Source organism: Leptinotarsa decemlineata, unplaced genomic scaffold (genome assembly GCF_025532065.1).
Source record: "Leptinotarsa decemlineata unplaced genomic scaffold, Ldec_3_MD MMD2_tig00000690_RagTag_RagTag, whole genome shotgun sequence".
Taxonomy (NCBI): Eukaryota; Metazoa; Arthropoda; class Insecta; order Coleoptera; family Chrysomelidae; genus Leptinotarsa; species Leptinotarsa decemlineata.
In genome coordinates, this window is record NW_027412554.1 from 2,886,047 (window position 1) to 2,909,491 (window position 23,445).

Sequence of the window (23,445 nt, forward strand, 5' to 3'; positions counted from 1 at the left end):
AACATCTACACTATATATCAGAATTGTTTAAAATACGCTCACCAAAATTATCGTAGACGGACTCCCCTGAAAACTCCAACGAAAGCCACTATTTCCCCAAAAACTCTTAACAGAAACTCGGAAAAATCTCTAAATCACTAAATTGAATAAACCCGCGAATACTACCAAAACCCAATTAGTGTCACTTCTCTAAACAGTGACTTGAAATATCTCAATATTTCAATTCACTCAAAATTTCCTCTAGAATTTCCAGCTACCGTAGGAAATTCAACTGGATTCACCAAATCTCCGCGCACCACTGACTTTATCTCAAATCAACTAAACCTCGATTATTTATCAATTCCAAAACACCTCGCAAAACGGTGACCTGAACTACCTCGTATTTCAGTACCTCCAGAAGTCACTCAGAATTTCGTAGGAAGTCCAACCGACCTACTTCTGAGTTCGTACGCTCCTGACTTTTTTTACCTCAAGTCAGCTAGCCAAATAAAACGCGAATAACTCCCAAATATCGAGATCACTTCTCGAAACCGTATTTCACTCTATTCGAGTATTTCCCAAAACTCTGGAGGAAATTCAACCGGCCTATTTCTGCCTTCGTACGCTCCTGACAATTTACCTCAAGTCAGCTAGTCAAATAAACCGCGAATATTCATCGCACTACTGAAATCCCCTCGCGACCCAGTATCTTAAAATCCCTAGCACCTCAGTCCCTTCAATAGCTTTTCCAGCAACCTCCCCAAAGGGGCGAACTGCCCCGGGCAAGAGCCCCTAAACGACCCTGGGGTCCGCGCACGACTGACTTTTTCTTTTCAAAAAAACCTCACCACCTTTACTATGTTAGGGGTTGTAAGTAATGTTATCTCAGAAAATTCTAACCAATCAGAAAGCTTGAAATTGTTTCTAAGACTGGTACTCTTTTCGCCACCTCATGGTCCGGCGAATAAGTCCTCAAGAATTCACATCTAGTTCCCGACGTTTCTAATGTCGTGAGTCTACTACTGAAATATAGATGTCACTGCAAGGGTCATTTTTGATATTTTCTTTGTTGTCTCGAATAAAACATATGTAGATTAGCCACTTGGGTGGTTTCATTTTATCATGTCGTTAAATTTAGAGCTCATAAGATAAATTGCGATATTTATTATACGTTTGAGTGTTTTCTGACTTTTATTCTAAATGGGGTATACAGACTGGATGACATATTTTCGACCCTTAACGAAAGATAATGAAATGAATTATGGGGTTGAATGTTACAAAATATCGAATTTCTTAGTATCAAGCAGTTAATTTTAACGACTTTTCCTTTAAATGGCTTGGTTCTGTTGGCTTTAAGGTTATTTCTGAAAGATGATAAGGTTCCCTTTTCATACGACAACACATGTGTTTTGGTATCTAAAATTCAACGGAAAATATAATAAATCCAACTTATTACAATACTCCCCCTTTTGAAAAAGTTTTGGCTTGATTGCCATAACTTTTCTCGCTTCATGCTTACTGACAAATACAACAACGCCACCTCATGTCGAATTCAAATATGAAAACAGAATAGGTATCACCTCAAGTTACGCGACTGTCAGTGGGGTTGTTTAGCATGCTATGATTAGGGGTTCCCTAACGAAATATTCCAAATTTTACAAAAAAAGTCATCGAAATAGGAGTGAACGTATCTCCTTGTATACTATAGTTCGCGTTATCACATCACAACAGAGGCCATATTCACTCACGATTCACTGTAGTCTTTTACGCCTTGGTGAATTTCCATCTCAATAACTTCCATATGATATGCTACTCTTTATTGGTCAACGGCACATTATTCTAGATACGATTTGAATAGATTGAACTCAGATTGAATTCAATCTACACAGATCCTAAGTTCGTCCTACAACTTTGTACCGCACTGATTGAAAAGTCTTTTGGTTCAGTCACTCAAGCTGCTTCGTTAATGTCTTTGTTCACAGTCCAGTGTGTCTGGGGCAAAACAGGGTAACTGCCAGTGGTATGATGGGCAGTCTGCTGGGGTTCTGCGATGATTGGCAATGGCGTCGTCGGTTCATCTGGTTGGGCTTCTCTGGAACGCTCCAGTTGAATTACACACCAGGTCAGGGTATCGCCTATAGAGTAGGTACTTCGCAACTCGAAATGTATAATAACCGCCAATTAGTCTCTCGCTCGGATCCTCACGTCGACTAAGAAAGCCATATCCTTCCAGGTTCGTCCATTTTCATGGTAGGTTGTTCCTTCGCAGGTGCAGGTACTATCCACTGATCACAATATTATTAATGTGGCGCTGATTGAACAATTCAAGGTTATTTGTTCAATAACTAACAGGATCCCAACAGGTATAGTTTCAACGTTCCGTAACTGTCTACATAACTCGACAGTCCTTTTTCCACCAAATAAGTCTGACTATGCATCTCACGGTGATGCATCAATCTGAAGTCGCTCAAGTACGCGGATTCTCGTTCTGGACACTAACGTCTCTGAGAGATACAGTCGAAATGTTCACTCTCTCATCCCTGCAACCGTACGTGATCATCCTGATTACCGATTCAAAATAATGCCTGACCAGCAAGATAGCAATCATTAGGAAAATCGAGATCGTGCTGCCTTTTTCCATCTCATTGCCAGGAACTGACGAAGGGTGTATAGACGCTCCAATTTAGATTAACCATCGATCATTTATAATATGGCAAAACAATAATCAGTACATTCATTAAGAAAAGTTGAGACTACAATAAACTAAAAGGAAGTGAAAACAAAATTCACTTGATACGTCATCTACTGTCAATCCGGGTCAAAGATAGACACTAGTTCGACGAACACATCAAAAACTTAGCTTGAAGAGAGTTTACCCCGGGCTCTTCAAGTAACGGCACTCCTCTGATTTGCTCAAATGCATTCTCATCATTATAGTTTCTTTCCTGCCCACCCCTAGTCGTTCATCTACTCGTACCATACATTCATCTCACTCATTAATTTCACTCTCCATTATTCAGTTCTCATTCACTCTGTTATGTTCTCTTACAGGTTTAGTCGATCTGGTTCTCTCCGAATCCGAGCGGATCTCCTGAATTTACCTCCGGTATTACCATAACCCGTTTACTTTCCCTTTCATTATGATTTTGTACACCCGAATTTCCCTGTATTATATATTAGATTCTGCCTCCTTGTTTGTCGATGGCCTCCATCCTGGCAGGGGGAATTCAGCCTTAGAAGTTTAAATTGATATTGTCCCCATCTTCCTGTCGTGGCCCTGAAAAAGAAGTCGCCTGTGATGCTTGTCTAGGTATGGCTCCCGTATTCTGCTTTGCCTCTCTGCTGTTCTTAGCTTCCGCATTTGGTTTTCTATCTCTTTTGTATCCAACTACGTTTCTGACCGGCTTCCATGTACGTGGTTGAAATTCTGCAAACCTAGCTCCCCTATAAGACCTACGAAAATCTGATCGACCCCTATTCTGATTGTTTCTTGGACAATCCCTTGCCCAATGATCTGCTTGTTGGCACACATAACATCCATTACTGTTTTCGGGTTGAACTCTGCGACAGTCTCTGGAGAAATGACCTGGTTTTCCGCATGAATAACAATTCTTTCCTAGAAGTGGATTATTTTTGTTCCTATAATCTCTGGAGCCTCTATATTCATCTCTATTGTTATCCGTGGTATCGACCCTCAATTCCCTAGACCAATGTTCAGAATTTCCACCACAAGCCTGGCACTCGCCCTGCTTATCTACTGCCGAAATTTTCAAGTTCGCACATCTTCCTTGGACCATCATAAGGGTTGTTTCCTGTAACTTAACTAACTCCTCAGCCTTCTCCAAATCCAAATTTTTCTCGCTCAACAATAAAACGCCAGTTTCTTTCATAAGGTCCTTTCGCAGCCCCACCTTGAATTGATTCAGGATAAGTTCTCGATTTTTCCTTTTTATCCCAGCTTCCTCGCCAGCGTCAGCTCCTGCTAAATCTTCCTTTAGTAAGGCAGACCCTAAAATTCTTAACCTAGTACAAAATGACGACACATCTTCGTCATGTCGTTGAAAACATTTACTTAAATTCCACTGATTTTCGCCTGGTAATTGGAATGGGGTAAATTTTTTCATGAATTTATTCTTAAGATCAGTAAAATTTAACGTGTCCAACTGCGCATCCGATTTAAAATAATTATAGGCGTCACCAACAAGCTTGAATTTAAATAACTGAAGGGTTTCGTCCTCCGACCAATTATCCAGTCTTGCACGCAACTGTAATTTCTCAAAATACCTTACAACCTCTTTTCCTGAAAAATCATCTAAAGTTGCCGCGATCATACCTAGCGAATAGTGGGTTGCCACTCTAACAGGTGTTGGCGTGGGTGTAACCCCTGATACACCTTCTTTATTATTCATTTCGATAATCGGAATGAGTATCGAACTAGAAACTATATATTTTTTGGACTCCTTGCCAAACTTCGAGTAAAATATATATGTATAGGCACAAGTCGGGTTATTTGTAGGGTTCCCTTTTCTATGTTGATAAACCTAACTGACTTCTACTGTATCTTATCAACCAAAAAAAAAATTAACGCAAAATATTATTATTTTTTCTTCTGGACCTCCTTCTTTCACCCTCTCAAATAAAATCTACCATTCAAATAAAATAATATATCTTTCTGATAAAGTTAATCCTACCGATCTTTTTCTTTCACTCCCTCAAATAAAATAATCCCCTTCAAATAAAATAATATCCCACCGCTGCCACCACTGTAATAAATGACCGTCTGGTCTGAATTGGCGATCCCTATATAAGTACTACTATGAATATATAATAATCATCTCAGTATTTACCAGAAAAATTCACCCCCCTGTAAATGGGATCGTTCAGCCAAAGGTATTTATTTTCTTAATTTAGTTTGGTAGCGTGAGAGTTGCTGCCACCAGATCAGAAAAAGTTTGAAATCCGTCCTGATCACACGGATTGAGAATTAGTAGGCAACTTGGTCAACAGTTGACTTTTTCCTACCTTCTAATCTTCGTGGAGAAATGGCTTGGTTATGCCACCAATTATATCCTCAGAGACTGGATTCGGCCACGGCTTAAATGCGTGGTCTTTTAGGGGTTTGAGGAAATGAAATAATATCAGCAAAGTTTTCACAAACCAACTTTATTAATGAGTAAAGTTGGCAGAATAATCGGATTAACAATAGAAAAAAAATTAAATGAACAGAACTAATACTGAACGTTATTTACACTATATAAAAGAAAAAGAAATAAATAATTATTACCATGAACAAACTATGGGTAAACTACTAAAACAAACTGACAGGAGAATTCCTTTGAAAATTGAGGTAAGTTCACTCAGGGCATAGATATGCCTTGCCTGAATTCTACTAGCTATGCTATAAAATCAAATAAAATACAACTCTGAGAAGTTATCAAGAGACCCACTTAATCGCTCCTCTCTGTATAATGTAGGAAATTACTATGACCTATAATAATCTAATAAAATGAAAAGGGAACCCGATTCGTAGCTATATTATTATGGTAAATGTTCAGTAATACTCTAGGTGCCAAGTCGAAAATATAGTCCACATAAGCATGCAATAACATCTACACTATATATCAGAATTGTTTAAAATACGCTCACCAAAATTATCGTAGACGGACTCCCCTGAAAACTCCAACAAAAGCCACTATTTCCCCAAAAACTCTTAACAGAAACTCGGAAAAATATCTAAATCACTAAATACTACCAAAACCCAATTAGTGTCACTTCTCTAAACAGTGACTTGAAATATCTCAATATTTCAATTCACTCAAAATTTCCTCTAGAATTTCCAGCTACCGTAGGAAATTCAACTGGATTCACCAAATCTCCGCGCACCACTGACTTTACCTCAAATCAACTAAACCTCGATTATTTATCAATTCCAAAACACCTCGCAAAACGGTGACCTGAACTACCTCGTATTTCAGTACCTCCAGAAGTCACTCAGAATTTCGTAGGAAGTCCAACCAACCTACTTCTGAGTTCGTACGCTCCTGACTTTTTTTACCTCAAGTCAGCTAGCCAAATAAAACGCGAATAACTCCCAAATATCGAGATCACTTCTCGAAACCGTATTTCACTCTATTCGAGTATTTCCCAAAACTCTGGAGGAAATTCAACCGACCTATTTCTGCCTTCGTACGCTCCTGACAATTTACCTCAAGTCAGCTAGTCAAATAAACCGCGAATATTCATCGCACTACTGAAATCCCCTCGCGACCCAGTATCTTAAAATCCCTAGCACCTCAGTCCCTTCAATAGCTTTTCCAGCAACCTCCCCAAAGGGGCGAACTGCCCCGGGCAAGAGCCCCTAAACGACCCTGGGGTCCTCGCACGACTGACTTTTTCTTTTCAAAAAAACCTCACCACCTTTACTATGTTAGGGGTTGTAAGTAATGTTATCTCAGAAAATTCTAACCAATCAGAAAGCTTGAAATTGTTTCTAAGACTGGTACTCTTTTCGCCACCTCATGGTCCGGCGAATAAGTCCTCAAGAATTCACATCTAGTTCCCGACATTTCTAATGTCGTGAGTCTACTACTGAAATATAGATGTCACTGCAAGGGTCATTTTTGATATTTTCTTTGTTGTCTCGAATAAAACATATGTAGATTAGCCACTTGGGTGGTTTCATTTTATCATGTCGTTAAATTTAGAGCTCATAAGATAAATTGCGATATTTATTATACGTTTGAGTGTTTTCTGACTTTTATTCTAAATGGGGTATACAGACTGGATGACATATTTTCGACCCTTAACGAAAGATAATGAAATGAATTATGAGGTTGAATGTTACAAAATATCGAATTTCTTAGTATCAAGCAGTTAATTTTAACGACTTTTCCTTTAAATGGCTTGGTTCTGTTGGCTTTAAGGTTATTTCTGAAAGATGATAAGGTTCCCTTTTCATACGACAACACATGTGTTTTGGTATCTAAAATTCAACGGAAAATATAATAAATCCAACTTATTACATTTTGAGGTTTTAGGTTTACATTTTTTCAAAATCTCACAACGAATATGGAATCTGTATTTGAAAATCGGAATTGCCAATTTTTATGCGGTGACTTCAATGTATATTCTTTGACAGCACATCAGGCTTTGAACTTTACTAATTTTTTAGATTCATACTTCCAACTAATTTTACGCCTAAACTGTTAAAGTATATTAGTATATATAAATTTTGAATATTGTGAGATTGATATTAATACTGAGTCCGACCTTGCAATATCTTTGAACAAGGAATCTTCATTAAAGCAATTAATGTTAGGAAAACGAATGAGGCAAATATCAATAATTTCATAACCTTATTAAAGAAGTCAATCACTGTTGCATCAGTAATATCAAAAGTAATTGAATATATGGTTTTGAATCAATTGGTATAATTTTTAGTGAAAAATAAAGTTATGGTTTTTGTTGTCAATGCTCTACCATAACGGCAATTATCTCCTTTTATGAGAAAGTACTGATAGCTACTGAACAGGGTGAGAACCAAACTGGAATTTTTTGTGATTCAAGTTGAGCATTCAATTGTGTTCAATATGAAACACTGTTTGACAAGCTATTAAGTTTGTCATAAGCGGTAAAGTTTATAATTGGATCAGATATCTGACAGGCCGGAAACATAGTTAAAATTTCAAATTATGATAATAATGGTAATGGTAATACTAATTTCCTACAAGGAATGGCATCGGGGTACCTAGGGCTCCATTTTAGGGTCGATACTAATCGTCTTATATGTTAATGAGTTATCTTTGATCTTAGCTGTTGCATTCACATATTTACCTGAGTAAATATGTAAATACTACGCTCAACGATTTCATCATTTGTTTATCTGATCAATACCGTAGATTGCTGAGGGGAATTGTGGGATGACTGCTACCTAGGACCTTCTGAATTATTTATTCAATTTTTAGTACATTATCTACATCATAATTATCTTCTTTTTTTCAATAAGACAGTTTATAGTTTTTAGTTTCTAATTTTGTTACTCAATTCTTCTCATTATGTTCAGTTCATTTAGTGCCTCAGTAATATGTAATCCGCCATTTTGTAGCTGCGGCCATCTTGAATTTGCATCTTTTTCAAAGTGTACTACTATTCTACTAGTCAAGCACTGTCATATGATACCCATATTGAGACAGTTGTGAAAAATATGTAATCCGCCATTCTGTAGCTGCGCCAGTTTGAATTTGTACTACTATTCTATTAGTCAAGCCCTATCATTTGATACCGTTATTGAGGTACTCGTGAAACAATATGTAATCCGCCATTTTGTAGCTACGACCATCTTGGATTTACAATGATACAGAATTTATCAAATTGTGTTGTCAGATCAATCTCAACAGAAAGGAGGTCAAATTTAAATTACTAAATTTGACTCAACCAAACAAACAGGTTGAATAAAACCGTTTTAATAAAAACATGAGGATACTAACGATTAATATTTTAGTTATTATGGAACTGCAGAATAATATACATAAGGCACATGATACTCATATGATTGTTGACGAATTACATAATTACGATACTAGACAGAAAGGCATATATTGCGTTCCCTTCAGAGGTTTAAAGATTAGCCTAAATTCACCCACTGTACTTAGTTTAAGACTATATTATAGATCTCACTGTTTTTTATATAACTTTTCACAATATGAAAAATAAACAAAGCTAAATCAATAGGGAATCTGCTAGAGTGTAATAAAGGGCAAATTGAAAAGTTCTCTCCGAAAAGTTTCCACTGAAGAGTCCGATTAGTCAGTAAATTGTATTCATAAATTTTGCTTACTTAGCATTCTTTAGTGGTCGATGTTTTGGAAAACAATCTTTTTCCGTTTAGAAAACCTAAAATTAAATTTGAAATTTTCGCCTCAAATTGTGAATAGCTCTAATTCTTTTGATACACAGCAACAATGTTATTTCTGGCCCACTTCAAGGTCGCGCGTTGTTGTTGAGTGTTTCGGAGTCAAGCAGTCAAGCTGCGGGAAAATAATTCCATGAAAATCAAAAGATAAATGTATGAGTACTATTCTGATCATTCCCATGTTGTTTAACCTTCCTCAATTCCATATCATTTCTAGAAACATGTGGATTCGTTTTCCTATGGCATTCCAGGTCATCTTCCCAAATTTCTGCTACCGCTGACATAAAAACTGGCAAGTTGACTTGGGTGTCACACCAAAAGGTGGTTCCACCTATGTCTCACTTGCCTTTATGCAGTTATTTTTTTTAAGTACTTTTCTTGGTTATTCACATTTTGTCTTCAATCGAGGAGCGCCAGACCGGTACTGACGATGCCCTGACGATACGCTGAAACAGCTGTCTACCGATGGCTCTTTAATTGAAATCAATATGGGAATTATCAGTAAAGTACTCATCTATTTATCTTTGATTTTCATGAAATTATTTTCCAGCAGCTTGACTGCACCTTTCTCGATTTCATATCATTTCTAGAAACATGTGGATTCGTTTTCCGATGGCATTCCAGGTTAGCTTCCCAAATTTCTGCTACTGCAGTTGCCAGTTGATTGGTCAAACCAGCAACACTGATATAAAAACTTGGCAAGTTAACTTGGGTGTCACAGTGGTTCCACTTATGTCTCGCTTGCGTTTACACAGTTATTTTTATTAAGTACTTTTCTTAGTTATTAACATTTTGTCTTCAATCGAGAACCACCTGCCCGGTACTGATGATGTCCAGTGGGCTGAAACAGCTGTCTACCGGTGGCTCTTAAATTGTAATCAATATGGGAATGAGTCGGGGGCAATGAGGAAGTGGAGTATTCAGCAATGGCATGTCAAAAAACGTCGTTTCGTCGTTTTCGTGTTCGTCTTTGTGTTCGTCTTCGTCTCATTTCCGTTTTTGTTCGGGGTATATTATCATAAGGCGGCGAGGTTTGGTGAAAAAGAAGTAATAAATCATTTTGAATGAATCATTGAAATTTATTATAATTTTTATTTTGGTAACATATCACAAATCCATTTGTATAAAATATCTACGTTTTGGATATTGCAATTGTAGTTGGTTCGGTTGCGAATGTGATGCATACAAGGTGAGACACCATCGTTGTTGTCGGATGTGGGAACCATGTCGTAATGTCATAGCCCTCCAAATTCACAACGCGTGTAGGTATATCCAACTCGTGCAATTTCGCAGTTAGATAGTCATGTTTTTGATGGCCTCGCACATAAATGATATCGACACCTTGTAGATTTTCCATGAGGATGTCATCCAATTGACTATATTCCACAAAGCCAGAGAATACCTCAATCCGTGAATGTTTCACTCTATAGTTCGTTCATAATTTGTCGATAGCACAAAATGAGGGCCCAAGTCATAAAACGGTCGTAAAACTCGTAAAATCATAGGCGGAGGTTCCTGAGGTGTTAAATATAAAGCTTCAGTTTATATTCGAAACTTGCCTTGAAAGGGTAAGTTGTTACGAACGAAAATAATTTTTGGTTTAGTACATTTTTTAATCGCATTTAATTTACGGCTCGTTGGTGTTTCGGCGTCTACGGCAGTAATTAACGTCTCTAATATTTATTTTGCGAATTTTGTGCAGTGCGTGAGTAACTTTTTTTCATATTCCTACAAACATATACGTACCTTTCGTTCCTGCTTGTTTTGTTTGATTGCTTGCGATGGCTTCGTCATCATCATCAACATTATCAAGTTTTACACCGGTACTGTTGCGTACAGTCAGTAAGTCTGTCTATTCACCAAGAGAGAAGACTATTGTTTTGAACGTTCACGATGCTCTGGTTTCTCAGAATCCCACAAACACTGTTCAGAACATAATCAAGAGTTGTCCCAACATGACGGGCGTAGGGGAGTCAACAATATATAGGTTCCTATCAGAAAAAAAAAGGTATAGCTAACCCAAATACAAACGAATACTTAAAGAGGGGTAGAAAAACTATTGAAATTGATGAATTTGCCAAAAATGGTATTCGAAGGAAAATTCACGAATTTTTTTACAAAAAAGAAATACCCAACTTAAACAAAATTTTACAAGAAGTTAGAGACGACCCGGATTTGCCTCATGTCGGACGAACCAAATTGTGGCAAGTTTTAAAAGAATCAAATTTCCGGTGGGAGAAATCAGACCGAAAATCACTTTTGATTGACCGGGAAGAGATAATATGTTGGAGAAGAAAGTATCTAAGATCTATACGAAAATTTCGGGCTGAAGGAAGGCCAATTTACTATCAGGACGAAACGTGGGTAAACGCAGGTCATACTCTCACAAAAATTTGGACAGATAAAAATATATCAAGCTCCAGGCAAGCCTTTATGGAAGGTTGGTCTACTGGTATTTCCCCACCCTCTGGTAAAGGCAGTAGATTAATAGTTTCTCACATTGGCAGTGAAAAAGGATTTGCTAAGCATGGTTTGTTGGAATTTGAATCCAAAAGCACAAAAGACTATCACGAGGAGATGACAGCTGATGTTTTCGAAGAGTATTTTGAGCAGATGATTGAACATATACCACCAAACTCAATTATAGTATTAGATAATGCACCTTATCATTCACGACTAGTTGAAAGACTTCCAACGACTGCGTGGAAGAAACAGGATATCATTGACTGGCTGCGGAATAAGTCCCTGCCTTACGAAGATGGAATGGTTAAAGCAGAACTTTTGAAAATTGCCCGGCAACACAAATCTAAGTTCAAGAAATACGTAGTTGACAAAATGGCGGAAAGACGAAACATCACAGTCCTCAGACTTCCACCCTACCACTGCGAATTAAACCCAATTGAACTCATTTGGGCACAAATGAAAAGCTATGTGGCTAGAAAAAATACGTCATATAAAATACAAGCTGTACGTGAATTGTTATATGAGTCTTTACAACATATTACAGAACAAAATTGGCGAGATGCAGTAAGACATGCAATAGAAGAAGAACTAAAAATGTGGGATCTTGACAATATAATTGATGCGACTGTAGAGACGACACAACCGCTAATTATTAACCTGCAAGACGACTCGGATTCCGAAGATGATCCTGTTTATTTTGAATTTGAATAGTTTTGTAAGTAATCGTAGTTTATATCATTTAAAAATAGGTATTAATTAAATAAATGTATCTTTTACAAATTGCAAGTAACTTATTATTTTTGAATAAAATAAAGAAATTTTTTTAAAATAAAAATACAGTTTACAGTACCTACAGTTTAAGAATATTAATACATATATTTATTTATTTAAAGTAACTAATGTTTTAATCATATACTCTACGACACTGGTCACTCATTTCCACTCAAAATACCTACATAATCGGATTAAAAGTTTTATAGCTGTATTGTATTTCTTCAGATACAAGGTGGGTTAGTCGAAAACATCTTAAACTGCCAGTTTTAGTTTGGTTTTTGTTATTATATCATATTAGCTGTCCTCTCTGTATTTCAGTTCTCTAATGAGGGTCAAACTTGCAGTGAGCTATCAACAAATTATGAACGGACTATAAGTAACAGGCGGTACGGCGATCTTTACTCAAACAGGAAAATTATGTGTTTAGCAGCAGTAAAAAGTTACTACATTGAATTCCAATCCTAATGTGCTATTTCACGATGTTTTTGGTAACATACAATCACATAGCGAGAGCTTTCTAGAAGCGAGGAAGTCTTGACGGCCCATATTTCATTTTTCGCACCTTGTGTTAGAGCAGGTAACATATGAAGTTCCCTTCTATTTTCTGAACGGTATGAGAATAGGAGTGTTAGCTTTCATGCGGAAAAATTCGTTCAACTTTGAGTTCGATATTTTCAATTTCCAACTTAACTTCCGTTTTCGGTGTTAGTGTGGCAAAAGTGTCTTTTATTTTGAAACAATTACTATCATCTCCAGCTCGTACTAATCACTGGTAATCGTTGAAAATATTCAAAAAAAGGTTGATCGGTTTGAGCATGTTAAATATTAGATGCGTTGTGTTAACACCTGTATTGGTGGGAAAAGTCCAACCGGAGGTGGCCAAGCTTGATCTCTTCGTCGGTATTGATTAGTAAGGCTCTAACAGTACTAACAATTCCAAGTTCACGAACTGCTTCCAATTCCTTACCACTCTGCTCATAATTAGCAGATTTTCAATCGAGATTTTGCCTTCCTTTAGGTTTAGCAGGGGAACAAAAAAAATTTCGGTTGCCTAATAACCAAAATTCTCTGCTAGTAGGGAATAATACACACATCGGATAGGGATATTTTTAAAAATGGCAATAATTTTTTTTAGATAGCTTTAGGGAAAAAAAAGTTGACGGGTGATTATTAAACGAATGTAACTTACAACAAAATTTATTAAATGGTCAAAAATACTGAGTGCGCATATAAGCAAAACTAAAAAAAATATGGCTCTTCTTTGGCACCCCGAAAAAAAATCATAATACAAAAAAAATTGGAATCAGTACAAAGTTTGGCCTCCACGCTGGTTTATTACGGCCCTACATCTATCGTGCATCGACAAAATGAGATTGTCAATGTCTTGTTGAGGTACATTTGCCCATTCAGCGATTAAAAGCTCTCTCAATTGAAACGTTGTGTGAATGTTCCCCATATGCGGAGTAATTCTTCGTTGAAGCATGTCCCACACATGCTCGATGGGATTCAGGTCCGGTGATTGTGCTGGCCATGGCAATACATCAACTCCTTCGTTGGTGAGCCAGTCAGTCACTAGACGCGCGACATGTGGACGAGCATTATCGTGCATTAGGTGGAAGTTTTCACCAACAGCACCAGCAAACGGACGGACGATAGGTAGAAGAATGGTGTCGAGGTACTGTCGAGCTGTGAGGGAGCGATTTGGAAAAACGAGATCGGTTCTGCCGCCGATCATGATTCCGCCCCATAGCATTACTGTACCACCTCTGTATGTGTGGACTTCCTGGACGTGTCTCAAACGTTCATTATTTCCAGGTCGTCTCCACAGTCTTACTCGACGAGAATCTGGATGAAATCCAAATCTGGATTCGTCAATCATTTGCATCCCAGTTTTGATGTTCTTGACACCACTCTAATCTTCTACCGCGATTGCCTCTCGACAAAGGTGGACATCTAAGTGGCCTTCTGTTGTGGAGATCTGCTTCATGCAGTCGATTTCTGACAGTATCACGACCAATGGTTACCTGGTGCGTCTGCTACAACACGTTAACCAACTCAGGTGCTGTGATTGTCGGTTGTCTTCTTGCGGTTAAGACCAAAAATCGGTCTTGCACTGCAGTTGTAGCGTGTCCTCGCCCTGGATGTTGTTCGGCTGGACTGCCAGTTTCACGGAAACGCCGCCACAATCGACTGATAACACTTTGGGAGACCCCCAAACGAAGAGCTACATCATTTTGTCGCATGCCACCTTGAAGAAGCCCTACAGCTCTATTCATCTCAGCCAATGGTAAGTGATGGCATTCCATGTTAAAGCACAATATTTCCAGTTTAATTGCTGAGCGAGAACTGCATAGAATGTACAAACTCGACACTTTCAGATTATTCATTTTAGCCGAAAACCTACAGTTTGTAAAAAACTTGATAAAAGATTAGTTACCGTTTTTGCAGGCTTTGTTCAACCCATAGAAATCTACAGGGTGGTCGAGTGTACCAATTTAATCGAAATTAAACGACCTCATGCATTTATTTTTATGATATTTAGTATGTTATAAAAATATCCCTAGACTTTTCCGATGTGTGTAGTTGTCCTATACCAAATTGTAATCAAATGAATAACAGACCCAGAGAGAATAATTTCGGGGATCTGAATGCATGTAAATCATTGCCTACCTTTAATAACGAGGGTACCTTACACCCCCTAGATTTCTTGAATTATATTGAAACATTCTTAGATGTCAGTAACGTAAGCTTCAACCAATTTATATTCTGCATCAGTAACTTGTTTGAGGAACCAGCAAAACTTTGGTTTGATGCGTTCGCGAATACTTTTGTTAATTATCAACAATTTCGCAAAGCTTTCTTGGATCAGTTTTGGGGAGCTACAAGGCAATTGCCACTGAAAATAAAGTTGGAGTCTGCGAGATATAGGGAAAGTGACGGTTCTTTTGTAAATTATTTCATTAAATATTTATCAATGGCTAGACATTTACAACCCCCGTATAGTAATAAATATAATTGCGCGTCATCTTCCGCACATTTCGGCGGTATTGGTAGAAACTGATTCACTGTTATCAGCGGTCGACAGATTGCGACAGGCCGATTATGGGAAGGTCATCGTACCAACATAACGGTATATATAATACTAATACGATTCTGGCGGTTAATAAAACATTTTCCAAACCGAATCATAAACATTTTCAAACAAAAATATTTCATTGTTAGATTCATGAGTTGAATCCCAGACCTAGGCTCGAATTTGGGACGGATTTTAATAGAGCCATTTATGTAAGTAATAATCCGGTGAATGAGTTATTAGAGGAGGGCGATTTTGATCATGAGCCCATCGATACACGTTTTTTAATCATCTTAGTGGAAATGTATAAATTCCAATTTTCGGCAATGATCGATACTGGAAGTACCATTTCCGCTATTTCATTTGAGTTATGGAGTCAACTTTCAGACTTCCATGATATAATACCCCATTTTCCGTGTTCAGGCATAAAAGTAGTGAATGCTTTTAAGGCAAAATTAAAAAAAAGTATCGTTTGAAACAGCACCCAGTTTCACGTTCCAAAATATCGGTTTCGCTCACCAAATCTTTTGAAGCTATATAAGGTATTAATTAAATTAGAAGAGAGGTGTTTGCAATTTGTTGTGAATGAAAAACTAATAAAAATCCATGAAAACAATTTTCCTCACCAATTTCCGCTTCCCATGACTATGTCGGCTCTCATAAACAAATCGTACCCCAAGGAAATAGGAAACCCATTTATTTACCGGATGTCCCGTTACTGTTTGTGAAAATAATTTTGATGTTTGTCAACTGTTATTGTCTTGTGATTTACCGGAAAAAGACAAGAGTTTGTTAAAAAACGTATTACTCGATATTTTCGGATATACCAGGGCACACGAACTGTTATGAACATTCCATAATATTGAAAAATTACAACGAATTTTTTATCAAACCGTATCCGATACCAGTAGCAAACCGAGCGGGAATTGCAAAGATGGAAAGTTGGGGGGTGATAGAACGAACATCTACACCTTACATATCTCCTCTCGTGACCACTCTTAAAAAAGATGGTAGCGTTCGAATTTGTCTTGATGCAAGACACTTGAATTCTGTTATGCATCCGTCCGATAGGTATGCACCCGGATCCCGAGCAAATACAAGCGACATCATACTACCAACGTCCAAAGAATGTTAAGCAGGTACAGAAATTTCTTGGGCTTTGTAATTATTTCCCCCAGAATGGCCAAGCTGTCCGCTCATCTTACTCATTTACTAAGAAAGTTTTCACGATGGTAATGGAGAGAGGCGCAGGAAAAGTAATTTCAAGACTTGAAGAAAAAATTGAAACGGGCTACGTTATTATACCATCCTGATATATTGGTAGCAAATTACCAAAAACGACTCTCCTCGATAGGAAGACCTAACAGATTGTCTCTGGTCTGGATTCCTGGCCATACTGGCCTGGAAGGCAACGAAGCTGCTGACTCCCTTGCAAAGGAGGGTGCTGCAAGCAGCTTCATCGGACCAGAACCTGTCATTGGCATCGCTTTAGGCTTTGCCAAACAAACTTTGAACACCTGGATGGCAAGAAGATTTATAGACTTCTGGCAGAATCTTCCAGGATTGGCTCACTCCAAGGCGTTTATTCACCCTTCGAAGCTTGATACCAAACAGTTGTTGGACTACAGCAGGGATGAACTACGATGTCTAACAGGCCTTCTTACAGGTGGTCACTGTCATTTGAATCATCATATGCAGAGACTCGGACTGGAAGACAGTGTGTGTCGCCTCTTTTTGGAAAATGATGAAACAGCAGAGCATATACTTTGTGCCTGCCCCGCTGGGAACCGAATCAGGTTCTTAGAGTTCGGCAGAGCCGTACTCTTACCATCTGACTGGAAAGACCACTCGCCATACAAACTAATCGGCTATTGTAGCTCGTGTGAGCTACAATAAACCCTTGCGGGTTGCGTTGGAGGGTCGAATAGACCCACTTACTCTAGACCTAACCTAACCCTCATCTGGCTTTACCCTGGTATGTCGCAACAGATGCAAGTGATGATGGAATTGCAGGCCAACTTTCCAAATTATGTATAGTATCTTCACCAGGTTGTTGGTAAAAAACGATGTTTTCACCGTACTTATTCTTCAAATGCTTCAACAAATTAGTCTCAGTTGTCTTCTGGCCCATAATATTGAGTAATTGGCTGGAAGTAAATTGAGCAACGTAGCAACGTTTATGATAACGCGCACCAACTTTAACTAACGACTCTACACCTGCTATACGATTTAGTATTTTAACGCCCATAGGATCATTCCTATGCTCGGAAACTGCGATAAATTTCGCTTTCAAATCGTCTGATTTCACCAAAAACTTCTCTTCGCGTCTTTTGCTTTGCCATAGTTTCTCACAGAAGAGACACAATTGTGAAAAATCAAAATCCTCGGAGCCACGTGATGAAGAACGAGATGTAGAAGGTTCTGGAATTGTAGCAACACTTCTGGCAGAGTAATAATAATCATCTCGACACTTCCGGTGAATTTTAACTTCAGTTAGGTTCTCTAAAAGTTTGTGTTTATCATCATTCAAAGTTTGACTATAAGAAATATAAGAACTGATAGCTTTTTCTTTCAGAATAATCGTGGGAAATACTTCTAGTAGATTGCCATAAATAAAACAACTCACAGAAATATCAATGGCCATTTTTGATAATAAATATGTTAACAATAAAATTCCAGACGAATAAAATACACGAACGATACGAACTACTTCACTGTTAACTAAATACTAGAACTATATGGTATGCTCTGGAGATATATAAATGTTGTTCAGGTCAGGTATAAAGGTAAACCCTCCAAAACCGTAAGCAGATGTTTCTTCCATGTAACAAAAGAATATCGCATACAGGTATAAACCGGAATTTTAAAGTAATTTAAAAATTTGTGAGCATCGGAAATTTAAAGAAGGTTAATGAATAAACTCATTAAAATTAAATTAACAGAATGACTGCTTCATTTAATTTTCTCAAACACCATACAAATATGACAATAAGTGAATGTTAATGATCCTACAACTACTAAAAGTGCAAGTAATAAAATCCTTATGATTTATTGTTACATGACACGAAGTTTATGTCGAAAAGATTTAAAAATTTTTCTTTTTTTAATAAATAACGATTAATAATTAAATAAATAATAGGGCTACAACTTTAGTAAAAGGCTTGAATTGTTAATAAATTCATAATGAACAAAAAAGACTTGAAGCATATTTATCATAACTGCAATAGTTTGAAAGTTATTATAATTATAAAAGCGAAGGAACGAATGAAAAAGACAAGTATCAAGGTATCACAATATTAATAGTTTTATAAAAAATAGAATAAATAAAAAAACACATACTTTTATTATAGAACAAAGTATTGAAAAAAAGTGTTTATAACAATTTTTTTAAAATAAACAATTAAAAAATAATAAAAAAAAGTTTTTCCAAAACCTTAAAGAACAATAAAATTCATAATTTGAAAAAAACGGTTCCTTAATTTTAATATTTAGTTGCAAAAAACGATTGTTTATTAACGAACGCATTTTTTAGCAACAAAGAAATTTTTTTAAGAAACCATTTTTTTCTAAAAATCATGATTTTCTTCAATTAACATAATGCAAAAAAAATTCGATGTGCTTATAAACAATGTATTTGTTTATAATAAATTTATTAACAATAGCTAGAAAAAAATTTAAAAAAATTATTAATTAGTTTTCAGCCATGAGACATTGAAACAATAAAAAATAAAAAATAAATTGTAATGTATTTTTTTTTAAATTATAATTTTCAATTGTCAATAAAAAAATAGAGAATAACAAATTTTTTATTTTGGCAACGGTAATCTATTTTTTTGCCTATTAAGGATAACTTCACCAAAGGAAAAAATGCCAGGGTTTTAGTTTAATAATTATAGGGATTTTTATATTAACTTTCAATTTATAATTAACGTTAAAATTGGAATAAAAATTTTTTGACTGTGGATTATTGTTTATTGATGTATCCCAACATTACATGAATTTTTTCATTCCTTAATATTCACATTTAATATGTTTAAATAATTTTTTTGTTTTTATGTCAGAGTGACGAAAGGCGCGCGGAAGCCAGACTACCCGCTTTTGGCTCTATTTTCAGGGCTCTGTAAAAATTATAAATAATCGAGATACAGTTTCGGGAGTCGGGACTTGTTTTACGCGAATTCATTGATCTTTTCATATCTTTTTTAAAATTTGCAAAATTTTGAAAATTTTCCGAGATATTAAGAAAAAATTAAAGCCCCATTTTTTTTCACTTAATTGTTTATAACTTTGGTAATTTTTATCGGCGCGTTTTCGGACCATTCCTTAAACTTTCTAGACAAAAATACGAATCGAATGACACCTTGGTCGTAATTTTTGGACAGGGCTGAAAAATGTTACAAAAAAAAAGTACATGTGAACAAGACTATATTCATTTGAATTCAAGACTGGTCTTTGACGTGATATAGTCATAATATTAATAATGAATAAATGTATATTTTGATGTATAAATGAAATTATAACAATGGATACCTTAATTAATGGTGACCTGATCCATTCAGCAGGAAACATTTCACATAATCACCATTGGGTACGGACCTATCAATGGTCCTACAATGGCCTAGTTTCGCATCAGTTTTTATATTTAAACACACTTTTCACCCTCCGAAGAATTAAAAAAGGCCGAAACCAGGCATCTGCCCTTTATTGACTACGCCAATAAAAGAATGTGGCTCAAAGTGAAAGTGTAACAAAAATATCGTTTAACATCATTTTTGCCACATACCAGCTACTTCTTATTAAATGCTCATTGGAAGTCTTCGTGAGGCTGATATGAGGTAATGAGAGCTCTTCAAATATATTTTTTCTTACTTTACCAATAATATTCTAGTATTATTGAGTTGGAAAAATTTATCTTGGATACCAATTACTCATTACACATCACCCATCTAACGTCTTGTCGTGCATATAAACGTCACTTGTACCAGGACATTGGTGAAAAAGTTGGAAGTATTTTTATTAACTCTTGTCTCTCAGTTGCAGTTTGGCAGTGCAGTTATCCAAAGTGAGAAAAAGTGTTTTGATTATTTCTACCGATCCTGCTCATAACATATCGGATGCCTTTGACCAAAAATTTACCAAAGTGCCAACTTTAGTCAAGGGATTTCTCAACTTGTATGCGATGGAGATTGATCCAAATGTAGGATTTAACGAATTGCCTGATGAATATTTTGATGGAGAACCAGATGCTATGAGAATGGGAAAAGGTTACTATATTTTATTCGTAATATTATACATCACCCATAAAATTATCTAGACATTGTCATTACTAATTTGGAAAGGTACAAAGATCATTTGCAGATAAACTTTTTGTAAGTTATTTGATATTTAATAGAAAAATTTAAATAACATTAATAAATTCGTCATGAAACTTCCAGTTCGTCAACTGTGCAAAAAACGTACATCACAGTTTCGACTTAATCTACAACTTCTGACAAAATGGACAATTCTCTTATGCTAATTGAAAAACTCTTAGTCGGAGTGTCTTCATAAATCTACAATTTTTCAAAAGTAATTTGATGTTAAGTTGGTCATTAGTTTTTTTTAATACAGGGAAAATTCGAAGCTGATAAATTTGGAATTTATGGAAGATTGTGATAAAAAGTATAAGTTAGTAGTTACGTGAAAGGTGGAGAGCGATTGCAGCGAGAATGAGGACCCCAAAGGGTTGAATGAAATATTAGAGAAGCATGGCAGAGAGAATGGAAGAACGGCATGACTGAGCGGCTGTTTTACAGATACTGTAAAGCAGGCTGTGAATCTGACATGAAAGGCTGTCCAACTGCACTTTCCCTTGATATCTTGACAGGCTCAACCTGGGTCAGGAACTGTGTCTGAGGCTGGAGAGAGCCTGAAAAGACAGAAGATGTGACCGTCAGATGCCTGGATGGGGAAATAATTTGTTGACATGAATGGAAAAAAGGCGAGAGAACAGGGAGTTTAGAGTCAGGAACAAAAATGGAAAGGGGTGAATGAATCCGATTTGTGAACGAATGGGCAGAAAGCGTGTTGAGGGATAATGACAATGGATGAGTGGTAAGGTGACCGGCCGACTTTGGAATGGGGCTACCTGGACCCCTTTTACTTGAGCATTGGAGTCGACAGTTTCGTCAATCCCGGCTCACCAGAAAATTTTACAGTTAGTTAAATAGACTAAATTGATATGAGAATCGGTCCTCTTGCCCCATGATTTGTTAATATTTGAGTTGATAGATTAAGGGTCTATATTTTATTTGATGGCATTCCCTCAATGACCAATGTATTTGTATCGTCATTTCACCTTCACTTTGCGAAAGGCACATCTCCAAATAGTGTTTTATGTAGGTAATTGCTGTATTCAGGGATAAATACCTAGGCAATCATATTTCTATCGATAAATACATGCTCTGTATTGTTATGGCAGACAGTCGAGAAGATATGTTGTTTGTTTAAAGACGAAAAATCTTGAAATGTATTTAGGTATAAAAAATACAAGGTGTAACTAAATAAATGTAAAACATTTAAGGAGGTGATTCCTCATCGAAAAAAGATGGGATCTTTCATATAAAGAGATTTCATTGAAGCATCCTTCGTTAAGATACAGCCCCTTAAAGGGGGTACATGAAATTTGTATAACAATTTTTTTTACAAGCACTAAAAAAGTTACAATATTGAAATTAACCTGACGTTTTGTACTACCAAAAAGATACTTAGCCAGAAATTTATTTGGTTTACCCCATGGTTGTAAGGGGTGGAAAACGCAACCCCTAAAATGTATTTCCAATGTAACTTTTTGTCTTATTATTTGTTTACCATTTAAAAATTTATTTCCGATAGCCTGTTTTATTCTAAACAAAAAATGTCTCTTGGGTTTTTTATCCAAAAATAAACTAGTTCGCAGCAAAAAATTATTTTACGAACAACTACAGAGATACATCGTCATAAATGCGAAAATATGAAACTAATCTATCTAGTAGGTCGCTATTAGCGATAGTGACAACTAAATTGGTATGACGCTGTCAGTTTATGAATTTTCGAAATTGAATTGATACTAATTGTGTGTGGCTCTGTTCTTAATTTGTTACTTTAATAATTCACTTGTTATTAAAATGGCATACACAAATGAGGAAATGGCTGATATGCAATACGTTTACGGTCTGTCGCAGGGGAATGGGTTAGAAGCTATATGCTATATGCTGGGTTAGAAGATATGCTGAAATGTATCCTCAACGGCAGCATCCTTCACATAGAATATTTGCTCAACTTCATCAACGATTACGAGAATATGGTTCATTCGACAAAAGAACGCAGGATTATGGTTGCCATCGAGAAGTACCGAACACCACAGCTTGAGGAAGCAGTACTTAATTTGATTGAAGAACAACCTACTACCAGTACTAGAAAGATTGCTTTCCAGCAATGTTGTTGATCATATGACGGTATTTCGAATTTTAAAGGAACAACTCTTATACCCTTACCATCTGCAACAAGTATAGGCACTGTTACCGCGAGACTTTCCAAACCGTCTTGAATTTTGCAATTGGATGCTGGAAATGATTAGAAGAAATTCTGACTTTCTGAAGACGATAGAATTCACAGACGAGTGTAGTTTTTCTCGGGACAAGATTATTAATTTTCATAATTACCACATATGGGCTGATGAAAACCCTCATGCTATTGTTGATATTGTCGAAACTAACCATCAAGAACACTTTTCTCTTAAAGTGTGGCTCGGAGTTATTGGGGATGATTTAATTGGGCCTCATTTTCTACCTCCTTGATTAAATGTTGAGGCATACGTTCAATTTTTAAGAGAAGTGCATCCAGTACTGCTGGAGGAAGTTCCTTTGGGCGTCAGAAGGGATCTCAATCCTCTCGATTTCTCTATTTGGGGCCATTTACAGCATTTGGTTTATTGTACTCCTGTTCGCGATGTAGAGGACTTAAGAAACCGCATCATCGATGCGTGCAGGGTAATAAGAGAGACTCCAGGAATATTTGAGCGAATACGTGGTTCAATGCGCTGACGTCTAGACGCATGCGTAATGTCTGAAGGTAGACATATTGAACATTTACTATGATTTCTACATGTGTGTTTTGTTATTAACAAATTAGTTTTGTTTATTACCCTTTAATCGTTGAATGCAGGTACTAACTACAAAATAACAATAAATCCAGTTCGCATTTATGACGATGTATCTCTGTAGTT

At 36.6% G+C, this 23,445-nt stretch overlaps 1 protein-coding gene across 1 annotated transcript in view; it reads left to right on the forward strand.

Moving 5' to 3' along the window:
* Positions 1 to 23,445, forward strand: part of LOC111509403 (ATPase ASNA1 homolog) — a 94,114-nt gene that overhangs the window by 43,676 nt on the left and 26,993 nt on the right. Inside the window, exon 2 of the mRNA XM_023165150.2 lies at positions 20,235 to 20,464. Coding sequence (XP_023020918.1) covers positions 20,235 to 20,464 — 230 coding nt within the window. The remainder of the gene's footprint in view (positions 1 to 20,234; positions 20,465 to 23,445) is intronic.